Source organism: Oryctolagus cuniculus, chromosome 16, assembly GCF_964237555.1.
Source record: "Oryctolagus cuniculus chromosome 16, mOryCun1.1, whole genome shotgun sequence".
Classification (NCBI taxonomy): Eukaryota; Metazoa; Chordata; class Mammalia; order Lagomorpha; family Leporidae; genus Oryctolagus; species Oryctolagus cuniculus.
This window is the reverse complement of record NC_091447.1, coordinates 66,450,024-66,467,074: the sequence shown is the minus strand read 5'-3', so window position 1 is coordinate 66,467,074 and position 17,051 is coordinate 66,450,024. Positions and strand designations below refer to the sequence as shown.

Below are 17,051 nucleotides of genomic sequence, written 5' to 3'. Positions count from 1 at the left end.
GCCCAAGTGCTTGGGCCCTGCACCCCATGGGAGACCAGGAGAAGCACCTGGATCCTGGCTTCGGATTGGCGCAGTGTGCCGGCCACAGCGTGCCAGCCGGGGCGGCCATTGGAGGGTGAACCAACGGCAAAGGAAGACCTTTCTCTCTGTCTCTCTCTCTCTCTCACTGTCCACTCTGCCTGTCAAAAAATAAAATAAAATAAATAAATAAATAAAATCTTTAAACATGCAACGATAATACATGTGCCATGGTTAGCACCAAGCCTGGCATACAGCAGGTGCTCCATAAATGGGCAGCATGAGAGGAGGGGGCTCAGGGGCTGCCACAGCTGTCACTCCAAGTCATCACGCCACATGAGTGGGGAAACTGAGGCCCGCAGCACCGCCCTTGGCCCCCCTGCCCTCCTGCCCGGCCTGCAGGGGACAGAAACAGCAGGCAGCGGTCATTTCCAAAAACTCCTTTATTCACAGGTGGGGCGCAGGCTAGATGCTCCCGAGGCCCAGGGCGAGGCCCACGAGGCACAGCCCGTTGCCAAGGAGACAGCCCAGGTTACACAGGGAAGACAGGCCGTGGTAGCGGAAGAAGTCCTGCCGGAGAGCCTTGTACTTGGGGTCCTTCTCCCGCAGCGCGCGGTAGGGGTCGGGGCCCCGGTGGCTGCCGGCCACCTCCCCGCCGAGGCCGTGCTCCCTCTCCACGGCCTGCATGGCCCGCATGGCGGCCGTGGTGCGGGGCTCCAACCACAGGGCGTTGCCGGCGGCCAGCGAGAGGCTTAGGAGCAGCAGGCAGAGCTGGCGGCGGCCGGAGGAGAACAGGAGCTAAGCCTGGGAGGCCAAGCTGAGCCCCCCACCGCATCCTCGCTGCCCACATAGGGGCGGGGTCAGGGGTAGCCTCCCCCTCCTCCCCTTCTGGGTGCAAAAGTCCCCAAGTTAGATGCCCCCCAGCCTGAGACGCTGGGTCCACGGGGAGTTGAATAAGACAGCCTGGTTACCCATCATGCCCTCCTGTCTCTGAGGATTATAATGGGGGCGGCAGTGCACAGCAGAGATGGTTCTTGCCTTGTGGGGGGAGGCAGGTAGGGTTCTGTAAGCTCCCAGTTGGGCTGGTTTTAAACAATGAGCCGGGGTCAGGGCCCCAGCCCAGCTGAGTCACTGCTACTTGGCTGCAGGCCCAGCCAGGGGGAGGAGAGGGAGAAGCCGCCGGTGAAGAGACGCTGCTGGTTGGTGGTGGTGGTGGTAGAGGCGCTGGGGACGGTTGGGCAGGCTGTGCACTGCTCAGAGGCACCCAGGGCTCGGCTTTGACTCCACAGGTAGAACAGACCCCCCACCCCCACCCCCACCCCGCCAACAGGTGCTCACTGAGATCGGGGGGCAGGTGGCCAGGGGGCAGCGGCCCTCAAGCCCGCGTACCTTGCTGGTCTCCCAGAATGTGAGCTGAGCCCAGGCCCGCTGCGGAGCCACGAGACAGAGGTTGATGAGGGCGCAGCCCACGGACGTGCAGAAGTAGTACGGGAACAGTCTGCTCTGCACCTGGCCGAAGGTGTGTCGTGGAAGGCTCCGGAAAAGCAGGAAGCCTGGGACAGGGGGACACACACCCGCTTTTAGGGCACGTCCAGGCCAGGCTCCCCCCGCCCCTTCCAGGCCAGGACGAGGGTCCCTACCTGAGGCGAAGGTCACCCACATTTGCATGCCCCAAGCACCGGCCAGGACCAGCAGGTGGACCACCTTAACCAGACCTCCCGGGTCCCCGTATTCCTCCATCGTGGGGGCCTGGGAAGGAAGCACGGGTGGGGGTGGGGGTGGCTCAGAGCTTGACCTTTGCCCTGTGGCCTTTAGACCGGGCCAAGGTCGTGGCCAATCCAGCAGCGATCCAGGGGAGAGCAGTGCAAGAACGGAGCTTGGCGAGGACCCAGAGCAGTTCTGTGACAACCCCCGAGCCCCCAATTCTTCAAATGCAGGCCTTCAACAGCGCGGGCTCTCGGACCCCAGCATCCCCGCCACCTCTGAGACCCCCGCCCCCAATTTCAGCCCGAGTAGCTCAAGCCCACGGCCCCGCGTCACCCTAGGACCCAGTTCCGCCAGCCAAGCCCCCTCTCTTATTGCAGCACCCAGAAGGGTCCCTCCTCGCCGGCAGCCCCGCAGACCCCTCCCCATGTAACCCTGGGAACCCCAAATCCCATCTCGGCGTCGCTGACCCCACGGGTGGAACCCGGATGTCAATCCAAAGCTCCGAGACCCCAGGCGCCGAGGCACAGCGCAGAGGCCAGACGGGCCCAGCTCGGTACCTGTGTCCCGCGCACCCAAGTGGACCCCGGACCTTCTCGGCCACCTCCCCTCTTGGGCTCCGCCGCCCCAACCAAGAACTCATCCCGCCTCTCGGCCAAGCCCTGAACCAATCGAACCGTGGCTCTGCCGCCTCTTGTCCCGCCCTCTGAGGTAGTGACTAATCGCTTAGCAGAAACCAGCCTGGAGTCCCACCCCCTGCTTGGGGCTTTTATCCAATTACATTGCGGCGGCTGAGCGCTGCGGAACCGGGAAGGCGCCAATGAAGCTTTCGGCGCCCTGGGCGGGGGCGGAGTTAAAAGGCCGGCCACACCCCTCTCTGTGACTCCACCCTCAGCCGCGGCGCGTTTTCCAGCGATGGTGGCCCCACGGGATCAAATTTCAGCGTCACAGCCGGGCACTGGCTTCGCGGTCCCTGATGGGCGAGCATGAGCAGGTGGTATGTGGTAGGTGGGGGTGGAAGGGGGTCGGGAGCCTGGCGGGCCCAGACTTCTCGGCCCAGGGGGCGGGGCCCGGACGGCTGGCCACGCCCCCTTTTCGCCAAAGAATTCTCCCGGGAGGAACCGAGCAGGAAATGATTGAGGTGGGAGGGGCATGGGAGGCGGGGCTCCTCTTCCAGGCCAGCTCTCTGCTGTGGACCAGGAGGGCAGTGGAGGATGGTCCAGGTGCTTGGGCCCTGCACCCGCATGGGAGACCAGGAGGAAGCACCTCGCTCCTGGCTTCGGATCGGCGCAGCACCGGCCATAGCGGCCATTCGGGGGTGAACCAACGGAAGAAAGACCTTTCTCTCTGTCTCTCTCTCTCACTGTCTAACTCTACCTGTCAAAAAAACTTTTTTAAAAGACTATTTATTTGAAAGTCAGAGTTACAGAGATGGAAAGACAGTGAGAGATCTTCCATCCCCCGGTTCACTCCCCGGATGGCCTGGAAGCCAGGAGCCAGGAGCTCCATCCGGGTCTCCCACGCAGGTGCATGGGCCCAAGCACTTGGACCATCCTCTGCTGCTTTCCCAGGCGCATTAGCAGGGAGCTGGAGCAGAAGTGGAGCAGCCGGGCCAAGAACAGGCGCCCACATGGGATGCCAGTACCCACTACACCACAACGCTGGCCCCTGAGTATTTCGAAGGGTGTGTTGGCATCTTCTAGGCAGACAAGACCCAGAGAAGGACAGGAGGCAAAGGGCAAGCAGAGAAAGTTCTAGAAGCTTTGGGAAACTGACTGAGTGTGACCCAGTGCAAGATGCTTTCCCGCTGGAAGTTTTTCCAGGCAGACCTGGAGACCTGCCCCAGGGTTTCTCTCTGTGTGCTAGGCCTCCCTGTAGTGGGAGAGGGAGGAGGCAGAGACGTGAGACCTGCACCTGAGAGCTCTCTTCCCAGCCTCACCTAGCACCTGCCCCGGGCCCGCCACTCAGCTGACATCTGTTGACCGGATTCCCCGGGCTCTCGCGCGCACGCTCTGTGGTTCCCATCTGGTCCAGGCGCCTAGGCTTGGCTTTGGATGCTTCTGTAGCTGCCCTGTTAACCTCCTGTGGCTTCCGCTTGGACTTGGCCTTTAGCCATCCACCTGCATCATTTTGGATTCACTTTTGGTTCTCACTGTAACCGAGAGGCATCAGGGAGGACTTGGGGGGTGCCTGCAACCTGGGGGCGGGTCTCAAGGCTGCACCTGTCCCCCTCACCCACCCACAGCGACCCTCTTTTGGCCGGCCTACCCCTGGACCCTGACTACTCCTTGTCCTGTCGCTTCTCATCTCCTTCCCCCTCCAACGTGTGTTTGCCTGCTAACGGGAAGTGTGAGAAGTACTGGGGTTCGTAGAGGGGCTGCCCTAGGGCTGGGGGCGGGGTGGTTTGGGAGGGGCTGGGGGTGCAACACGTGCCCTGGGCTTTCCCTCAAGGACGCCGTCACCCCTAGGCTCTACTTCGGACAAGGCTTTGGACTGTACCACTCACTGGTCCAGGACGCCAGAGCAGGAGACATTGGCAACTGCTGCTTCTGAAGACACAGTGAGGGGAGAAGACTGGAGACTATTGTGGGGCTCGGGGCCTCAGCCGTACGGGGCTCCGCCCTTCCCCTCCCAAGATCTGCACAAAGAACGCTATAATGACCAGGAGCTTTTGAGAAGGCATCATCATAAGGTCACTTCCACCCAGGAAACCCAGGCAGCCACAGCCATCCACCGCTGCGGGGGCACAGGGAAGGGGCTGTGCTGTGGGGCCAGCGGGAGCCTCCCGCTGAGTGTTTTCAGGACCTAGGAGAGCGCCCGGCACCTTGGAGCATGGATGGGTGGCTGCGTGAAGGAATGCGTGGAAGCAATGCACACGTTGCGTCTTCAGTGGGGTCGTGTCTGCGACTGTCTCTGGGTGTTGCTTTGCTTGTGTGTCTGTGGACCTGGGGCTGTGCTGATGCACCTGCCCCTCGAGGAAGGAGGAGGGCCATGATGACCTGAGCCCAAGTCAGAGACAGGGCTGGCGCTGGGTGGGAGTCAGGGCTGCCCGGGCGCGTGTTGTTACAGGCAACACACAGTGTGGGGGAGGGTGAGCCACACAAGCGCAGGTCAGAACAGGCGGTGGTACTTGAATGTGCCTCGAGGCAGCTTTGCCCGCACGCAGGGTTTGCAACACTGAGAATTCAACAGACCTGACTCTTGTCCAACCTCCCATACTGGGTCAGAGTGAGCAGAGAGGGAGCCCAGGGACAAATCTCCACTTCCCTCTTGTCCCCCTTCCTTAGAAAGCCTTGGAGACCAGCCCTTCCAAAGTCAAAGGTGAGGACCCTCTTTCCCCAACGAGACAGTGTGGGGAAACCTGTCCCTTACCTGCCTCCACCTTCTGGCCCAGCCATGGCACGCTCAGCGATCCCCCCCCCACACACACACCCACCCCTACTCTGAATCACTGTTGGCCTCTGCCCTGCGCATGGCCCAGCCCCTACCCCTTCCAGGGCCAGTTCATCCTCTCCTCTGCCCGCAGCTAAGTCCACCATGATGATTCCTGATGCCCAGAAGCTCCTGCGCTGTGAACTGGAGTCCCTCAAGAGCCAGCTGCAGGCGCAGACCAAGGTGAACCAAGTCCCCAGCACCTGCTGCTCCCCTTCCTCCCCCCCCCCCTCCGCCGGCTCAAGCCCGGTCCCCTTGCCCCCAGGCCTTTGAGTTCCTGAACCACTCGGTGACCATGCTGGAGAAGGAGAGCTGCCTACAGCAAATCAAGATCCAGCAACTTGAAGGTGGGGACCGGTCCCGTTGGCTTCTGGGTCAAGGTCGGGCACGTTGGGTTCAAAGCTCAGTCCCGGTCTCACCTCTCTGCAGAGATGCTGAGCCCCAGCTGTCGCCAGGGAGAGAAGGAGGGACACAAGTGGGGCACGGAACAGGGCCGCCAGGAGCTGTACGGGGCGCTGGCCCAAGGTCTCCAGGGGCTGCAGAAGACCCTGCGAGACAGTGAGGAGGTGCAGAGGGCCCGGACCACCCGCTGCCTGCAGCTGCTGGCCCAGGAGATCCGGGACAGGTGGGTGAGGGCAGCGTCCAGGCTGAAGGAGGCAAGCAAGGCCAGGGAAGGGAGCCCAAGACCTGGGCCAATGGGTCCTGGGGTGGGGGTGGGGGGCGGAAGGCTTGGAGGACCACAGGAAGGGCTGGGAGGACTGGGGGAGCCTGGGGCTGGAGGGGGTGCTGCCTGGGGGCCACCAGATGGCAGGGAAGACAGGCAGCTGGCGGGGGGGATGGGGAAGGAGGCTGGGGGATCAGGAGCTTGGAGTGTGGGCTGTTGGGACCCAGAAGGGAGGGAGATGGAGGTGGAGGGGTGGGAGAGGCTGACAGCGTAGAGGTTAGGAGGAGGGGACAGTCGTGGGCAGGGGGAGGGGGGCTGCGGGAGGGGAAGTGGGCAGCAGGTGCACGAGGCGGTGGGCATTTGCTTCAGGGGGGATGGGCGGTCGGAGAGCTGAGGCCCGGGAGAGCGAGCCAGGGCCGGGGGAGGCTGGGGCATGGGCAGGGAGTGTCCTTCTAGGCTGCCCTGTCCCCTCAGCAAGAAGTTCCTGTGGGAGGAACTGGAGCTGGTTCGGGAGGAGGTTACCTTCATTTACCAGAAGCTCCGTGAGTGCTGGGAGCCAGCGCGGGGCTGGGGCTGGAGGGGCTCCTTCCACCCCCCACCCCCTGGCCCCCGCTGAGTGCCCTGCCCCCACAGAGGTGCAGGAAGAGGAGATCTCGGAGAACCTGGTGAATATCCAGAAGATGCAAAAGACGCAGGTGAAATGCCGCAAGGTGAGCCTGCGTGGGGGTGGGGCTCTGCCAGCCTCCTCCCTCAGACTGGAGCCTAGCTTCCTATACCCGCTCTGCGTCTCTTAGCTGGGCTTAGCCTCAGTTTCTCTATCTGTATAACGGGCACGTCGTTGGGGCTCTGCCTGGGACAAGCGCTGTGCAATGCTCCCCGGTCACCATCGTTGTGAGGGTAGTGCTGCACTGTCCCCCACCCCCACCCCCACCCCAGGTCCTGACTAAGATGAAACAGCATGCATACGAGACATCTGCCTGGCCGGAGATGGAGGCGGCGGCCCCGGGAGGCGGAGGCTGCTGGAAAGATGACCTTCAAAAGGAACTGAGTGACATATGGTGATGCCCGGCAGCCCCTGCCCCAGTCTGACCCCTGACCCTCATCCGTCTGCCTCTCCCTACTGCTGCCCCCCCAACCAGGGGGCAGAACCCTGGGGCCCCCATCTCCCCCTCTCCCCGCAGGTCCGCCGTCCACGGGCTGCAGAATTCCATCGACGGCCTCACCATGTCCACAGGAGCCCGCCCCAGGGCCTCGAGCCTCCGGGGTGAGGGGGCTGAGTGTGGCCACAGTCAGGGGAGGTCACTCCCCAACTCCAGCTCAGGGAGGGGGGAATCGTTTCAGGAGTCTCTGGTATCTCAGGCAGGGGGTGGTCACTCCGGGTCACGTCCAAGGGACAGTGGGGGGAGTGATCAAGAATCTCTGATAACACCAAGCGACTTCGGGGTCAGGACTTGAGCAGGCAGGGCCAGGACCAGCGCAAACCCTGTGGTCTCTCCAGCAGGCCACAAAGGGCACCGCTGCCTGAGCCCTCCGCTCCCGTCCTGGGATTCTGACTCGGACTCTGATCAGCCACCCTGCAACAAGAGCCGGTCCTTCCCACCCGGTGCTGGTCCTCCCCAAGCCCCACCCAGCTCCCCTTCCTAGCCTGCCCCCGAGCGACCAGCGGAGGGTGGGTAGGGGTGGGGGTGAGGGGCTCCTGCACCAGGCCAGCTTCTGACCCCGCCTCTCTCTCTGTGCAGCCTGAGCAGCCGGGACTGCTCTCCCTGAAGACCCCTGCAGAGAGAAAATAAAACTAGCGAGACCCTCCCCCACCCCCGGACTTCTGCTGCTCCCTGTGCCGAGCCCCGCCCCCACCCCGTTTACTCCTCAGTGCCGGGGCTGCTCCTGGGCCTGCAAAGGGACATGGGGCAGATGACCAAGTCAGGGGCCGTGTGTCCAGATCCAGGCGGCGGGGCAGGCTCTTCCACGCTGGCCCCGGAGCCTGCCTCTTATGGGGGGCCCTGGCCACTACTGCCCGAACGCCGACACTAAGGCCCAGCGAGCGAAGGGCGCGGCCCAGGGTCCAGCTCGGAAGCCGTGCCCCCTCTCCCCTCCTGCGGCCCACCTCCTCACCCCAGGGTCCTCCCTCTTCGCTTCCACCCCTTTCCCTCCCGAATCTCTGCAAACATGCTTGGTGCCCCCTAAGCAACCAAAGCCCCGCCCCCACATGCTAATGAGACGCCACGAGTCCCCGCCCCACGGCGGCGTCATGCAAATAAGCTCCATTGGCCCCGCCCCTCTCTCCTCCGCGGAGTCTGCGCGGCGCCGCCGGCCCCCCCAGGCCAGCGGCGTCTCCATCACCGGGGCCGCGGTCCGTCTGTCCGCCCGCTGTGCCGGGGCCACCGAGGCGGAGCGGGGGCGACCGGGCGGCGACGGCAGCCTCGACCTGGTGAGGGCAAGGGCTTGGGGCGCCCCCCCCATGGGCTTCAGACCCTCGATCGTCTGTCTGTCCATCCAGCCCGGGCCTCCGGTCCCTCCGGGTCCAGCGCGGGGAGGGGGAGGGCAGCCGGCGACCCGGGGCTGGGGGAGGGGAGCGTGGAGCCGGGTCGGCGGCGAGGACGGCTGTTGTGTGACTGTGTCCGTGTGCCTGGATGGCTGTGATGGTGAGGCTGGGGGTGTCGTGGCTGTGTCTCGTGTGCCTGTGGCTGTGAGCATCAGTGGTGTGTGTGTGTGTGTGTGTGCCTGTGACGCCGCGTGGCGGCCATGCACCTGCTGCCTGTGTCTGTGTGGCTGTATGCGTGGAGCGGTCACCGTGTGGCTGCTGGTGTGTGTGTCCATCCTGGTGCAGCCCTGTGTGGCTGTGATGAGTGGCCTCGCGCAGTGTGTGTGTGTGTGTGTGTGTGTGCACACGCGTGGGCCCTTGTGTGCCCTGTGGCTGTGGTCGCCATGTGAATGAGAGACTGTTAACGCGTGTGGCTGTCACCCGCTGCCTTGGACTTGGGGGTGTGACTCTGTGACTCCATTGTGTGTGGTGGTGACTCCTGGGGTGTGCAAGGGCTTGTGGGGGGGAGTGTGTCTCCGGGTGTGTTCCTCGTGTTTGGGGGGGACTTGTTTGATCTGTGTGGGTGCTGGCGTCAGGCGGATGCACACTGTGCCGTGTGTGTGTGTGTGTGTGTGTGTGCGCTGTGGGTGTTGGCACCTGTCTGAATGAGCTGGCCTGGCTTGTTCACCACGGAGCCTTGGAGTCAGCGGGCTCTGTGAATTTTCCTTGCGGGCTGGATGGACCCCACGCCGTGGTGTGTTGGGGGGCAGGTGGAATTTCTGACAGTGGCCACCCCATATGTCACACAACAGAGCCAGCTTCCTGGATGGGGCGGTGGGCTCAGAGAGCCCCCCCTTGCCTCCCTGGGCGTCAGTTTCCACATCTGCGCGATGGGGGTGACCATTCCTGCCCTGCTGGCCATCGTGAGCTACTGTGACTGTGTGGGCGCGGCGGCAGCCTATGGGAAGCCATAGGGAACTTTCGCAGGTGAGAAGGGGTGTGACCCTGTGGGCCCCAGGGGCTCCCAGCAGCCACGGTGCCCATGGTGGAGGCAGGGGAGAGCCGGAAGGCAGACCGGCTGGGAGGAGGGGGCGGAGGGAGCGGCAGCTGGGACAGAGGGTGGGCCTGGCTATCAGCCACACCAGACACGGCAGCCCTTGGGGACAGAGTGGGGGAGGGGGCTGTGGAGGCCATGGCGAAAGGTGCTTAGGGGCCAGGCCCAGAAGAAGCCGGGGCCATGAAGCCGGGGATGCCCTGGGGAAAAGAGGATGAGCTCCCCTAAAAACTGGTAAGGACTCCTATAATGGGAGAGGGGTCCCCTGATGCTGGAGGATTTCTCCCAAAAGACGCGGGGCAGGGACCCATAGCGGCAGGAAGTAGGTATGCAGCAGTCTATGGGGGGTGACCCCAGGCTGCGCGCTCAGGGGAGGCTCCTGGCTCCAGTGGGCAGGGTCAGGGGCCAACGGGGCGGGCCCTGGAGTGTAGAGGCGTGGCTAGAAGGCTCTGGGGGCGGAGCCAGGGCTCCCCCCCCCCCCCACCGTCGCCTGCAGGCCCAGGGGCGTGGCCCAAAGTCTCAGGGATGGGGGCCCAGGATCTGCGGGACCTGAACCCCGCGCCTTCGCAGGCTGGGCCTTCACCATGGCGGGAGGGAGACCTCACCTGAAGAGAAGCTTCTCCATCATCCCCTGCTTCGTGTTCGTGGAGGTGAGCCCCCGGCGCGTTCCCGGCACGTTCCCGACACGCCGGAGCGTGCGCACCCGCCGGCCCGCGACCTGTCTCCCTCCGCTGTGCCAGGTCCCCCACCCACACCCACACCCCGTTTCCCACCTCCCTGGCTCCAGGCCCGCCACGCCTCTCCCTGCTCACTCTGTCCCTGTCTCTGGGGTCTCTGCCGCTGCCCCTCTCCCTAGAGAAGCGGTCAGAAGCAGGGACCCTGCGTTTCATTCCCTCTGTGTCCCGGCTGTGCGCCGGGCGCCTCAGGAAGCCTCCTGGGCATCAGTTCCTATCCGATAAGTGGACAAAACCGGGGTCCCCCTCTCCTGGCGCTGCTACGGAGGTAAAACATATTCATTCCCTGCCGCCCACAGTGGCCACTCAGTTTTCTGAAGTTTGCAAATGAGTTCAACGTAGAAAGACTCCTAGCGATGAACTTTTTTTGTTTCTGAGACAGTCTATTTTTCATTAACATTATAGTCAAGGGCTTGATAGGCCACTAAGTAAAGAAATCAAAGAGTAAAAAGTGAAAAAAAGAAAAACCCCAGCTTAGCCTCTCTTCATTCTTTTTTCTTTTTTTTAATTTATTTATTTATTTTTTGACAGGCAGAGTGGACAGTGAGAGAGAGAGAGACAGAGAGAAAGGTCTTCCTTTGCCGTTGGTTCACCCTCCAATGGCCGCCACGGCCGGCGTGGCCAGCGCACCGCGCTGATCCGATGGCAGGAGCCAGGTGCTTCTCCTGGTCTCCCATGGGGTGCAGGGCCCAAGGACTTGGGCCATCCTCCACTGCCTTCCCCCGGCCACAGCAGAGAGCTGGCCTGGAAGAGGGGCAACCGGGCCAGAATCCGGCGCCCCGACCGGGACTAGAACCCGGTGTGCCGGCGCTGCAGGTGGAGGATTAGCCTAGTGAGCCGCGGCGCCGGCCTTCATTCTTACCCTGTTGGCTGTCCCTCCTCCCACACTGTCTGTCTGTCTGAGCTGGGCTTTGGTGCCATTCCTACTCCTTCTCCCCAATCGCTCTTGCTCTCTCCGTCTCTCTGTTCCTCCCAAGCCCTGATGCGTCTCTCTCTCCCCACCCCCATCTCCCTGTTGCCTTGGTTTCTGTCTGTCTCCCAGTCTGTCTCTCTGTCTCACTCCATCTCTGTTTCTGCAGCCTCCACTCCTGACCCCCTCTCTCTCCCTCTCTCCCTCTCTCCGCACCATGGCCGATGGCAGTCGGTGCTGCTGGGGGTCGTGGTCCTGCTGGCTTACCGCCTGGAGTTCACCGACACCTTCCCCGTGCACACCCAAGGCTTCTTCTGCTATGACAGCACCTATGCCAAGCCTTACCCCGGGCCCGAGGCTGCCAGCCGAGCGCCTCCCGCCCTCATCTATGCCCTGGTCACCGCGGGGCCCACGCTCACGGTGAGACGGTGGAGAGGACCTTGCAGGAGGCGGGGGGGGGGGGGGGGGCTGGGCTTGAAAGCCAGGGAGACCCCTCTGTGCTGTTGTCCACAGATCCTGCTGGGGGAGCTGGCCCGGGCCTTCTTCCCTGCGCCCCCCTCGGCCAGCCCCATCATTGGAGAGAGCACCATCGTGTCTGGGGCCTGCTGCCGCTTCAGCCCCCCGCTGCGGAGGCTGGTCCGCTTCCTGGGTGAGACACAGGGGAGGGAGGGGCCTAGGGCTGCCACAGTGGGGGCAAAGAGGGGCTGCTGGGGGGGTGGGCCAGGGACATGGTGCAGGTGGGCCCCCGGAAAGGCGACAAGGGGAGTCTTGGGTAGAAAGGGGGGAGGGGACACAGAGACAGGCCATGGGACCTGGGACAGGGAGATGAGACTCTGGGTTGCTTTAAATGGAGCTCCATCTGCCACTGGTGGCCTCGGGGTAGGGGCAAAGGTCATGGAGCAGAGGGCTGGCGACCCAGATCTGGCTAAGTGGGCCCGAGAGAACAGCGGTGGACTCAATGACATAGGGGGTCCAAGCGTCCAGCAGTGCCGCTGGCGCTGCCCAAGGGTGCCCAGCACGGGCCCAAACCTGTTGAAGTGGGGTTGAGAGGTCCCAGGACAGCTATAACGGGGGACGGAGGCCAGGTGTGCTGTGGGGGAGGGTCCCCGGGGAGGAGGACCTTGGCCGAACTGTAATGGGGGCCACATCAGCGGCCGGATGGAGCCACGGGGAGTTCTCAGGATGACCCCCCCCCCCGCCCCCTAGGTGTCTATTCCTTTGGCCTCTTCACCACGACCATCTTCGCCAACGCGGGCCAGGTGGTGACGGGCAACCCCACCCCGCACTTCCTGTCCGTCTGCCGCCCCAACTACACGGCCCTGGGCTGCCCGCCGCCCTCGCCGGACAGACCCGGGCCCGACCGCTTCGTCACCGACCAGGGCGCCTGCGCCGGCAGCCCCAGCCTCGTGGCCGCTGCGCGCCGCGCCTTCCCCTGCAAGGACGCGGCCCTCTGTGCCTACGCGGTCACCTACACGGCGGTGAGCCCCGAGCTGTGGGGTCGGGAGTGCGGGTGCGGGCAGGAGACCGCCACTGTCCGTCCTTCCGTGGGACCCTCGGACGCCGGCCTGGTGTGAGGCCACGCCCAGATGCTGCGGCCCCACCCCGTTGGAGCTCTGACTCCTCCCCTGAGCCTGGCCACGCCCCTAGCCTGAATGTTGCCGTGCACACAACTGAGCCGTAGGGTTCTAGCCACGCCCCCTGGGCCCAGTAACACCACGCCCCCCAGGGAGGGCCCCACCCTTTAGGAGCAGGACCCTGGTGCCTGGAGTCCCATGGAGTTGAGCCCCGCCCTCAGCACCTTTCCCCACCTGTGACCCCAGCCCCAGAACACCTAGGCCCCAGGCCTATGCGCAGCTCTAAGGTCACGCCCCCTTAGCCCTTCCGAACCCCCGACCCCTCTCTCCGCCATACCATGCCACAACCCTACGAACCCCCCACCCCCACCCCAGCCCCCAGTCCCCAGCCCGGAACGCGGTGTCCCCCTGGCCTCGGCGGCCTCACCTGTGTCCTGACCGGCCGGCCTGGCTCTCATAGATGTACGTGACCCTAGTGTTCCGCGTGAAGGGCTCCCGCCTGGTTAAACCCTCCCTCTGCCTGGCGCTGCTGTGCCCCGCCTTCCTGGTGGGCGTGGTCCGCGTGGCCGAGTACCGCAACCATTGGTCCGACGTGCTGGCCGGCTTCCTGACCGGGGCGGCCATCGCCACCTTCCTGGTGAGTCCCCTCCTCCCCCTACCATGCCAGCGTGGGAGACCCCTCACCATGGGGCAGGGTGTGGACGCTGTGTGACCCTGGTCCTGCCTCAGCATTCTCACCTGTGAAATGGGATGTTGTCAGGGCTGATGCTTTGGGCTCAGAACGGAAGAGGGTACCCGGACACCACGCAATCGAGAGAAACCATGTTTTAATGGAGCGATTTTTAAAAGGAAAGCGAATGGTGGCCGGCGCCGCGGCTCACTAGGCTAATCCTCCACCTTGCGGCGCCGGCACACCGGGTTCTAGTCCCGGTCGGGGCGCCAGATTCTGTCCCGGTTGCCCCTCTTCCAGGCCAGCTCTCTGCTGTGGCCAGGGAGTGCAGTGGAGGATGGCCCAGGTGCTTGGGCCCTGCACCCCATGGGAGACCAGGAAAAGCACCTGGCTCCTGGCTCCTGCCGCCGGATCAGCGCGGTGCGCCGGCCGCAGCGCTCCGGCCGCGGCGGCCATTGGAGGGTGAACCAACGGCAAAGGAAGACCTTTCTCTCTGTCTCTCTCTCACTGTCCACTCTGCCTGTCAAAAAATAAATAAATAAATAAAATAAAATAAATAAATAAATAAATAAATAAAAAGGAAAGCGAATGGCAAGCCGTCATCATGTGCACAATAGCAAAATTTTAGAATAAGGCTGGGCCGGAGCCTGGGGTCGCACAGCTTGGCCCTTCTCGTGTCACCCCAGCCGTGGCCCAGGGGTGGGCCACAGTTATAGGACCTGGCTCGGCTCTCGGGAAGCACCGTAAACGCGTGATCCGTCTCTGAAAGCCTGGGCCTGCCATGCAGAACCCCCAGCCTCAACCCGGGCCCCCCCCCCCGCTGTCGCAGGTCACCTGTGTCGTGTACAACTTCCGGAGCCGGCTCCCTTCCGGCCGAAGGCTGTCGCCCTGGGAGGACCTGAGCCAAGCCCCCACCATGGACAGCCCCCTCGAAAAGTTAAGTGTAGCCCAGGTAAGGGGGCTGGAGAGGGCGGTGGGTGGAGGGGGCCCCAGGAGGCAGAAATCCCAGGGCCAGGTGAGGCGGGGGTCCCCCAGTTGTGCCCACTGGTAACCCTGGGATGTCTGTCTTTTCCACGGGGACGGGGGATGTCTCCGCCTGATGAGCCCCCTCCCCCACGCCCGTGGGGTTGCGGGACCCTGGGATCCTCTAGCCCCTTCCGTCTGCCTTCTTGTCTCAGGAACCCGAGGCCCCCAGGCCGCACTCGACACCGGCACGGCTCACCCCATCCAGTGAGTGCGGGCGGAGCACGTGGGGTGCAGGGGAGGACTTCCCGGATGGGCGAGCCCCTCCCAAGCTCGCTAATTCCCAACCCCCCATCTTCAACCCCCGACCCCCTAGAGCCGCAGAACTGCGCCCGCCGTGGCCACCTGATCCCCAGCTGCGTGTCGTCCAGGGCTCCGGCCCTGTGTTCCTCGCCCCGTGTGCCCCGCCCTCGACTGCGGTCCGAGCCGACGCCCCTGCCGCTGCCCCTGCCCCTGCCCGCGCCAACCCCCAGCCAGGGCCCCTCGCCTTCCTCCCCCGGGCCTGGGGGGCCAGGCGGGGGCGGGGGGCGCGGCCGGAAGCTGCTGCTGCCCACGCCCCTGCTGCGGGACCTGTACACCCTGAGCGGACTCTACCCCTCCCCTTTCCACCGAGATAACTTCAGCCCTTACCTGTTTGCCAGCCGTGACCACCTGCTGTGAGGCCCACTCCCTGTCTCCCCCCCACCCCCGCCACGCGAGCGTGAGCGTGCGTGCGTGTGCCGTGTGAGTGCCGAAGCCCCCGCCCCCGATCCAGGCAGGCCCACGCACCCTTAGACGGCGGGAAGAACGTCTAGGGGACCTCCCGGCGGGGGCGGGCCGACCTGCCAGGTGCGCCCGCGGCCCTGGGGTGGCCCTTTTAAGGGCTGAAGTCGGACCTCATTGGCTATAGCTCAGCCAATGAGAGTCCCGCGTTCTCAGACTTCTCACCCAAAGGAATTGACTCCAGCCAATGGGAGCCTCCCGCTCACTTCCTAAGACCCCTCCCGCCGGCGTTCGGTGTCTGAACGGGCGGGTGCCCTTGGGCATTCAGATCTGGAGAGCGGGTGGGTATGATCCAGGCAATGGGGGACCGCCCGTGTCTGCGCATGTGCGGAGGAGGAGGGGGTGGGGTCGTCCTTTGTCGTGGGGTCCTCTCCCCTCAGAATCAGGGTGTCTAGCTGGAGGGTGGGGGGCAGGTTCCCCCAGGGCAGGGTCTTTGGGGAGGGGGCCGCCCCGTCCCTTCGTGCCACCTGTCAGTCCCCCTCCTAACTCCCTCCTCAAGCAGGGCTTGCCCCAGTTCAGAAGTTTTTGGGGTTCAGGGTGCTGCGTCTCCCTTGCCTGTTCCCAGGTCACCCTAAATCCTCACAGTATTTACCAGGGCTGAGGGAAAGGAGTTCTACCCCAACCCTTGGATCTCATCCCTGTTCTCACCGGCCCCCATGCCTCAGCCTCATGCAGAGGCGCCATCTTGGGGGGCCCCCGGGGTGGGGGCGGCGGTGGCTCCCCACCCCGGCAGCCAAAGGCAGTGGGCAGAGGAGACACTGTCCCCCCTTCCTGCCTCCCCCATCTTTAATAAAGACCTGTTTGTAACAGAAGTTTGGCCACCTGCCTTTCTCCCTGGGGTGGTGGGGTGTAACCATGGCTCCCAGTAACCATGGCTGAGGAGCTGGACATGGCTGCACTGTCACTGTATCTGGTGACAACCGTGGAAAGGCAGTGAGCGACCGTGGGGCCGTCAGCATTTCCGGCAGCCCCACAAGCGGCAAGGTACACACACACACACACACAACACACAGAGCGAGCCCCCCCTCCACCAATACCTATGTGGTCTCGTTCTGGCTGCAGCCAGACACAGAGGGGAGGGGAGCCTAGGGTGAGGAGCCCCTGGGGGTTCTGGGAGCAAAAGGGGGGCTGCTGATGAGCACTGGGAACCTCCGAGCCGAACACCTGTGTGCAGGGTGAGCGATGTGAGGCTGTGTGGAGTCGCAACCCCTCGAGAACAGAGCTCAGACAGGGAAGGTGGCGGGGGTGGGGTAGGGAGGAGAGGCAGGGATCCCTGTGGCTCCCCGGGGCTGCAGACAGGCCATGTGGGGCTCAGAGTCGCCCAGGAACTAGGAGAGCCAGGCCTGCTTCCCTTCTCCGCACAGTCACTCATTAAACACTACTGACGGCTCCTGTGTGCCAGGCTGTCTCGGTCCACTCAGCCCACCCCAGAGAAACACAGGGACTGGGGACCACGTGGGGATCACGTTTCTCGTGGTTCTGGAGGGGTCCAAGGTCAAAGCCCTGGCAGGTCTGGTGTCTGGAGAGGGCACACTTCCTTGGAGACATTCGTGTCACTCAAACCTCATGGGGGGGGGTGTCTCTTGATAAAGACCTGAATGGCATTCAAGGGGGCTCCTCCCAGAGACCGCACCTCCTCATACCATCACCTTGGGGTCGGGGGTGTCAAGAATTCAACACACAATTTTTTTTTTTTTTTGGACAGGCAGAGTGGACAGTGAGAGAGAGAGACAGAGAGAAAGGTCTTCCTTTGCCGTTGGTTCACCCTCCAATGGCCGCCGCGGCCGGCGCGCTGCGGCCGGCGCACCACGCTGATCCAATGGCAGGAGCCAGGAGCCAGGTGCTTTTCCTGGTCTCCCATGGGGTGCAGGGCCCAAGCACCTGGGCCATCCTCCACTCTACTCCCTGGGCACAGCAGAGAGCTGGCCTGGAAGAGGGGCAACCGGGCCAGAATCCGGCGCCCCGACCGGGACTAGAACCCGGTG

The 17,051-nt window shown here is 64.0% G+C and overlaps 3 protein-coding genes across 9 annotated transcripts; 2 read left to right on the top strand and 1 right to left on the bottom strand.

The window, feature by feature from the left end:
- Positions 1-441: 441 nt before the first annotated feature.
- On the bottom strand, positions 442-2,620 carry TMEM205 (transmembrane protein 205). Of its 4 annotated transcripts, none has more exons than XM_051839995.2 (4): positions 2,504-2,620; positions 1,659-1,767; positions 1,408-1,571; positions 442-789 (listed from the first exon to the last, which is right to left on the bottom strand). In XM_051839995.2, the coding sequence occupies exons 2-4, from the start codon at positions 1,756-1,758 to the stop codon at positions 484-486; spliced, it is 570 nt and encodes a 189-aa protein (XP_051695955.1). In that variant the 5' UTR covers positions 1,759-1,767; positions 2,504-2,620; the 3' UTR covers positions 442-483. The 4 variants fall into 4 exon arrangements, with proteins under 4 accessions (XP_051695955.1, XP_069915213.1, XP_008251516.2 ...); XM_070059112.1 differs by lacking the exon at positions 2,504-2,620 and adding an exon at positions 2,400-2,501; XM_008253294.4 differs by lacking the exon at positions 2,504-2,620 and adding an exon at positions 2,283-2,374.
- CCDC159 (coiled-coil domain containing 159) lies at positions 2,570-7,624 on the top strand. 3 transcript variants are annotated; one of them, XM_008253297.4, is made up of 13 exons: positions 2,570-2,719; positions 3,968-4,086; positions 4,191-4,414; positions 5,010-5,043; positions 5,249-5,337; positions 5,420-5,501; positions 5,584-5,779; positions 6,293-6,360; positions 6,452-6,528; positions 6,755-6,876; positions 7,000-7,082; positions 7,320-7,421; positions 7,558-7,624. In XM_008253297.4, the coding sequence occupies exons 1-13, from the start codon at positions 2,709-2,711 to the stop codon at positions 7,560-7,562; spliced, it is 1,212 nt and encodes a 403-aa protein (XP_008251519.1). In that variant the 5' UTR covers positions 2,570-2,708; the 3' UTR covers positions 7,563-7,624. The 3 variants fall into 3 exon arrangements, with proteins under 3 accessions (XP_008251519.1, XP_069915203.1, XP_069915204.1); XM_070059102.1 differs by having other exon boundaries at positions 7,317-7,421; XM_070059103.1 differs by having other exon boundaries at positions 2,590-2,726; positions 7,317-7,421.
- Positions 7,625-7,776: 152 nt separating this feature from the next.
- On the top strand, positions 7,777-15,878 carry PLPPR2 (phospholipid phosphatase related 2). 2 transcript variants are annotated; one of them, XM_051839993.2, is made up of 10 exons: positions 7,777-8,246; positions 9,152-9,326; positions 9,964-10,043; positions 11,269-11,457; positions 11,551-11,686; positions 12,244-12,515; positions 13,072-13,248; positions 14,111-14,233; positions 14,460-14,511; positions 14,621-15,878. In XM_051839993.2, exons 3-10 carry the CDS (start codon positions 9,978-9,980, stop codon positions 14,962-14,964), a joined length of 1,359 nt encoding a protein of 452 aa, XP_051695953.2. In that variant the 5' UTR covers positions 7,777-8,246; positions 9,152-9,326; positions 9,964-9,977; the 3' UTR covers positions 14,965-15,878. The 2 variants fall into 2 exon arrangements, with proteins under 2 accessions (XP_051695953.2, XP_051695954.2); XM_051839994.2 differs by having other exon boundaries at positions 14,111-14,217; positions 14,621-14,794.
- Positions 15,879-17,051: the final 1,173 nt, after the last annotated feature.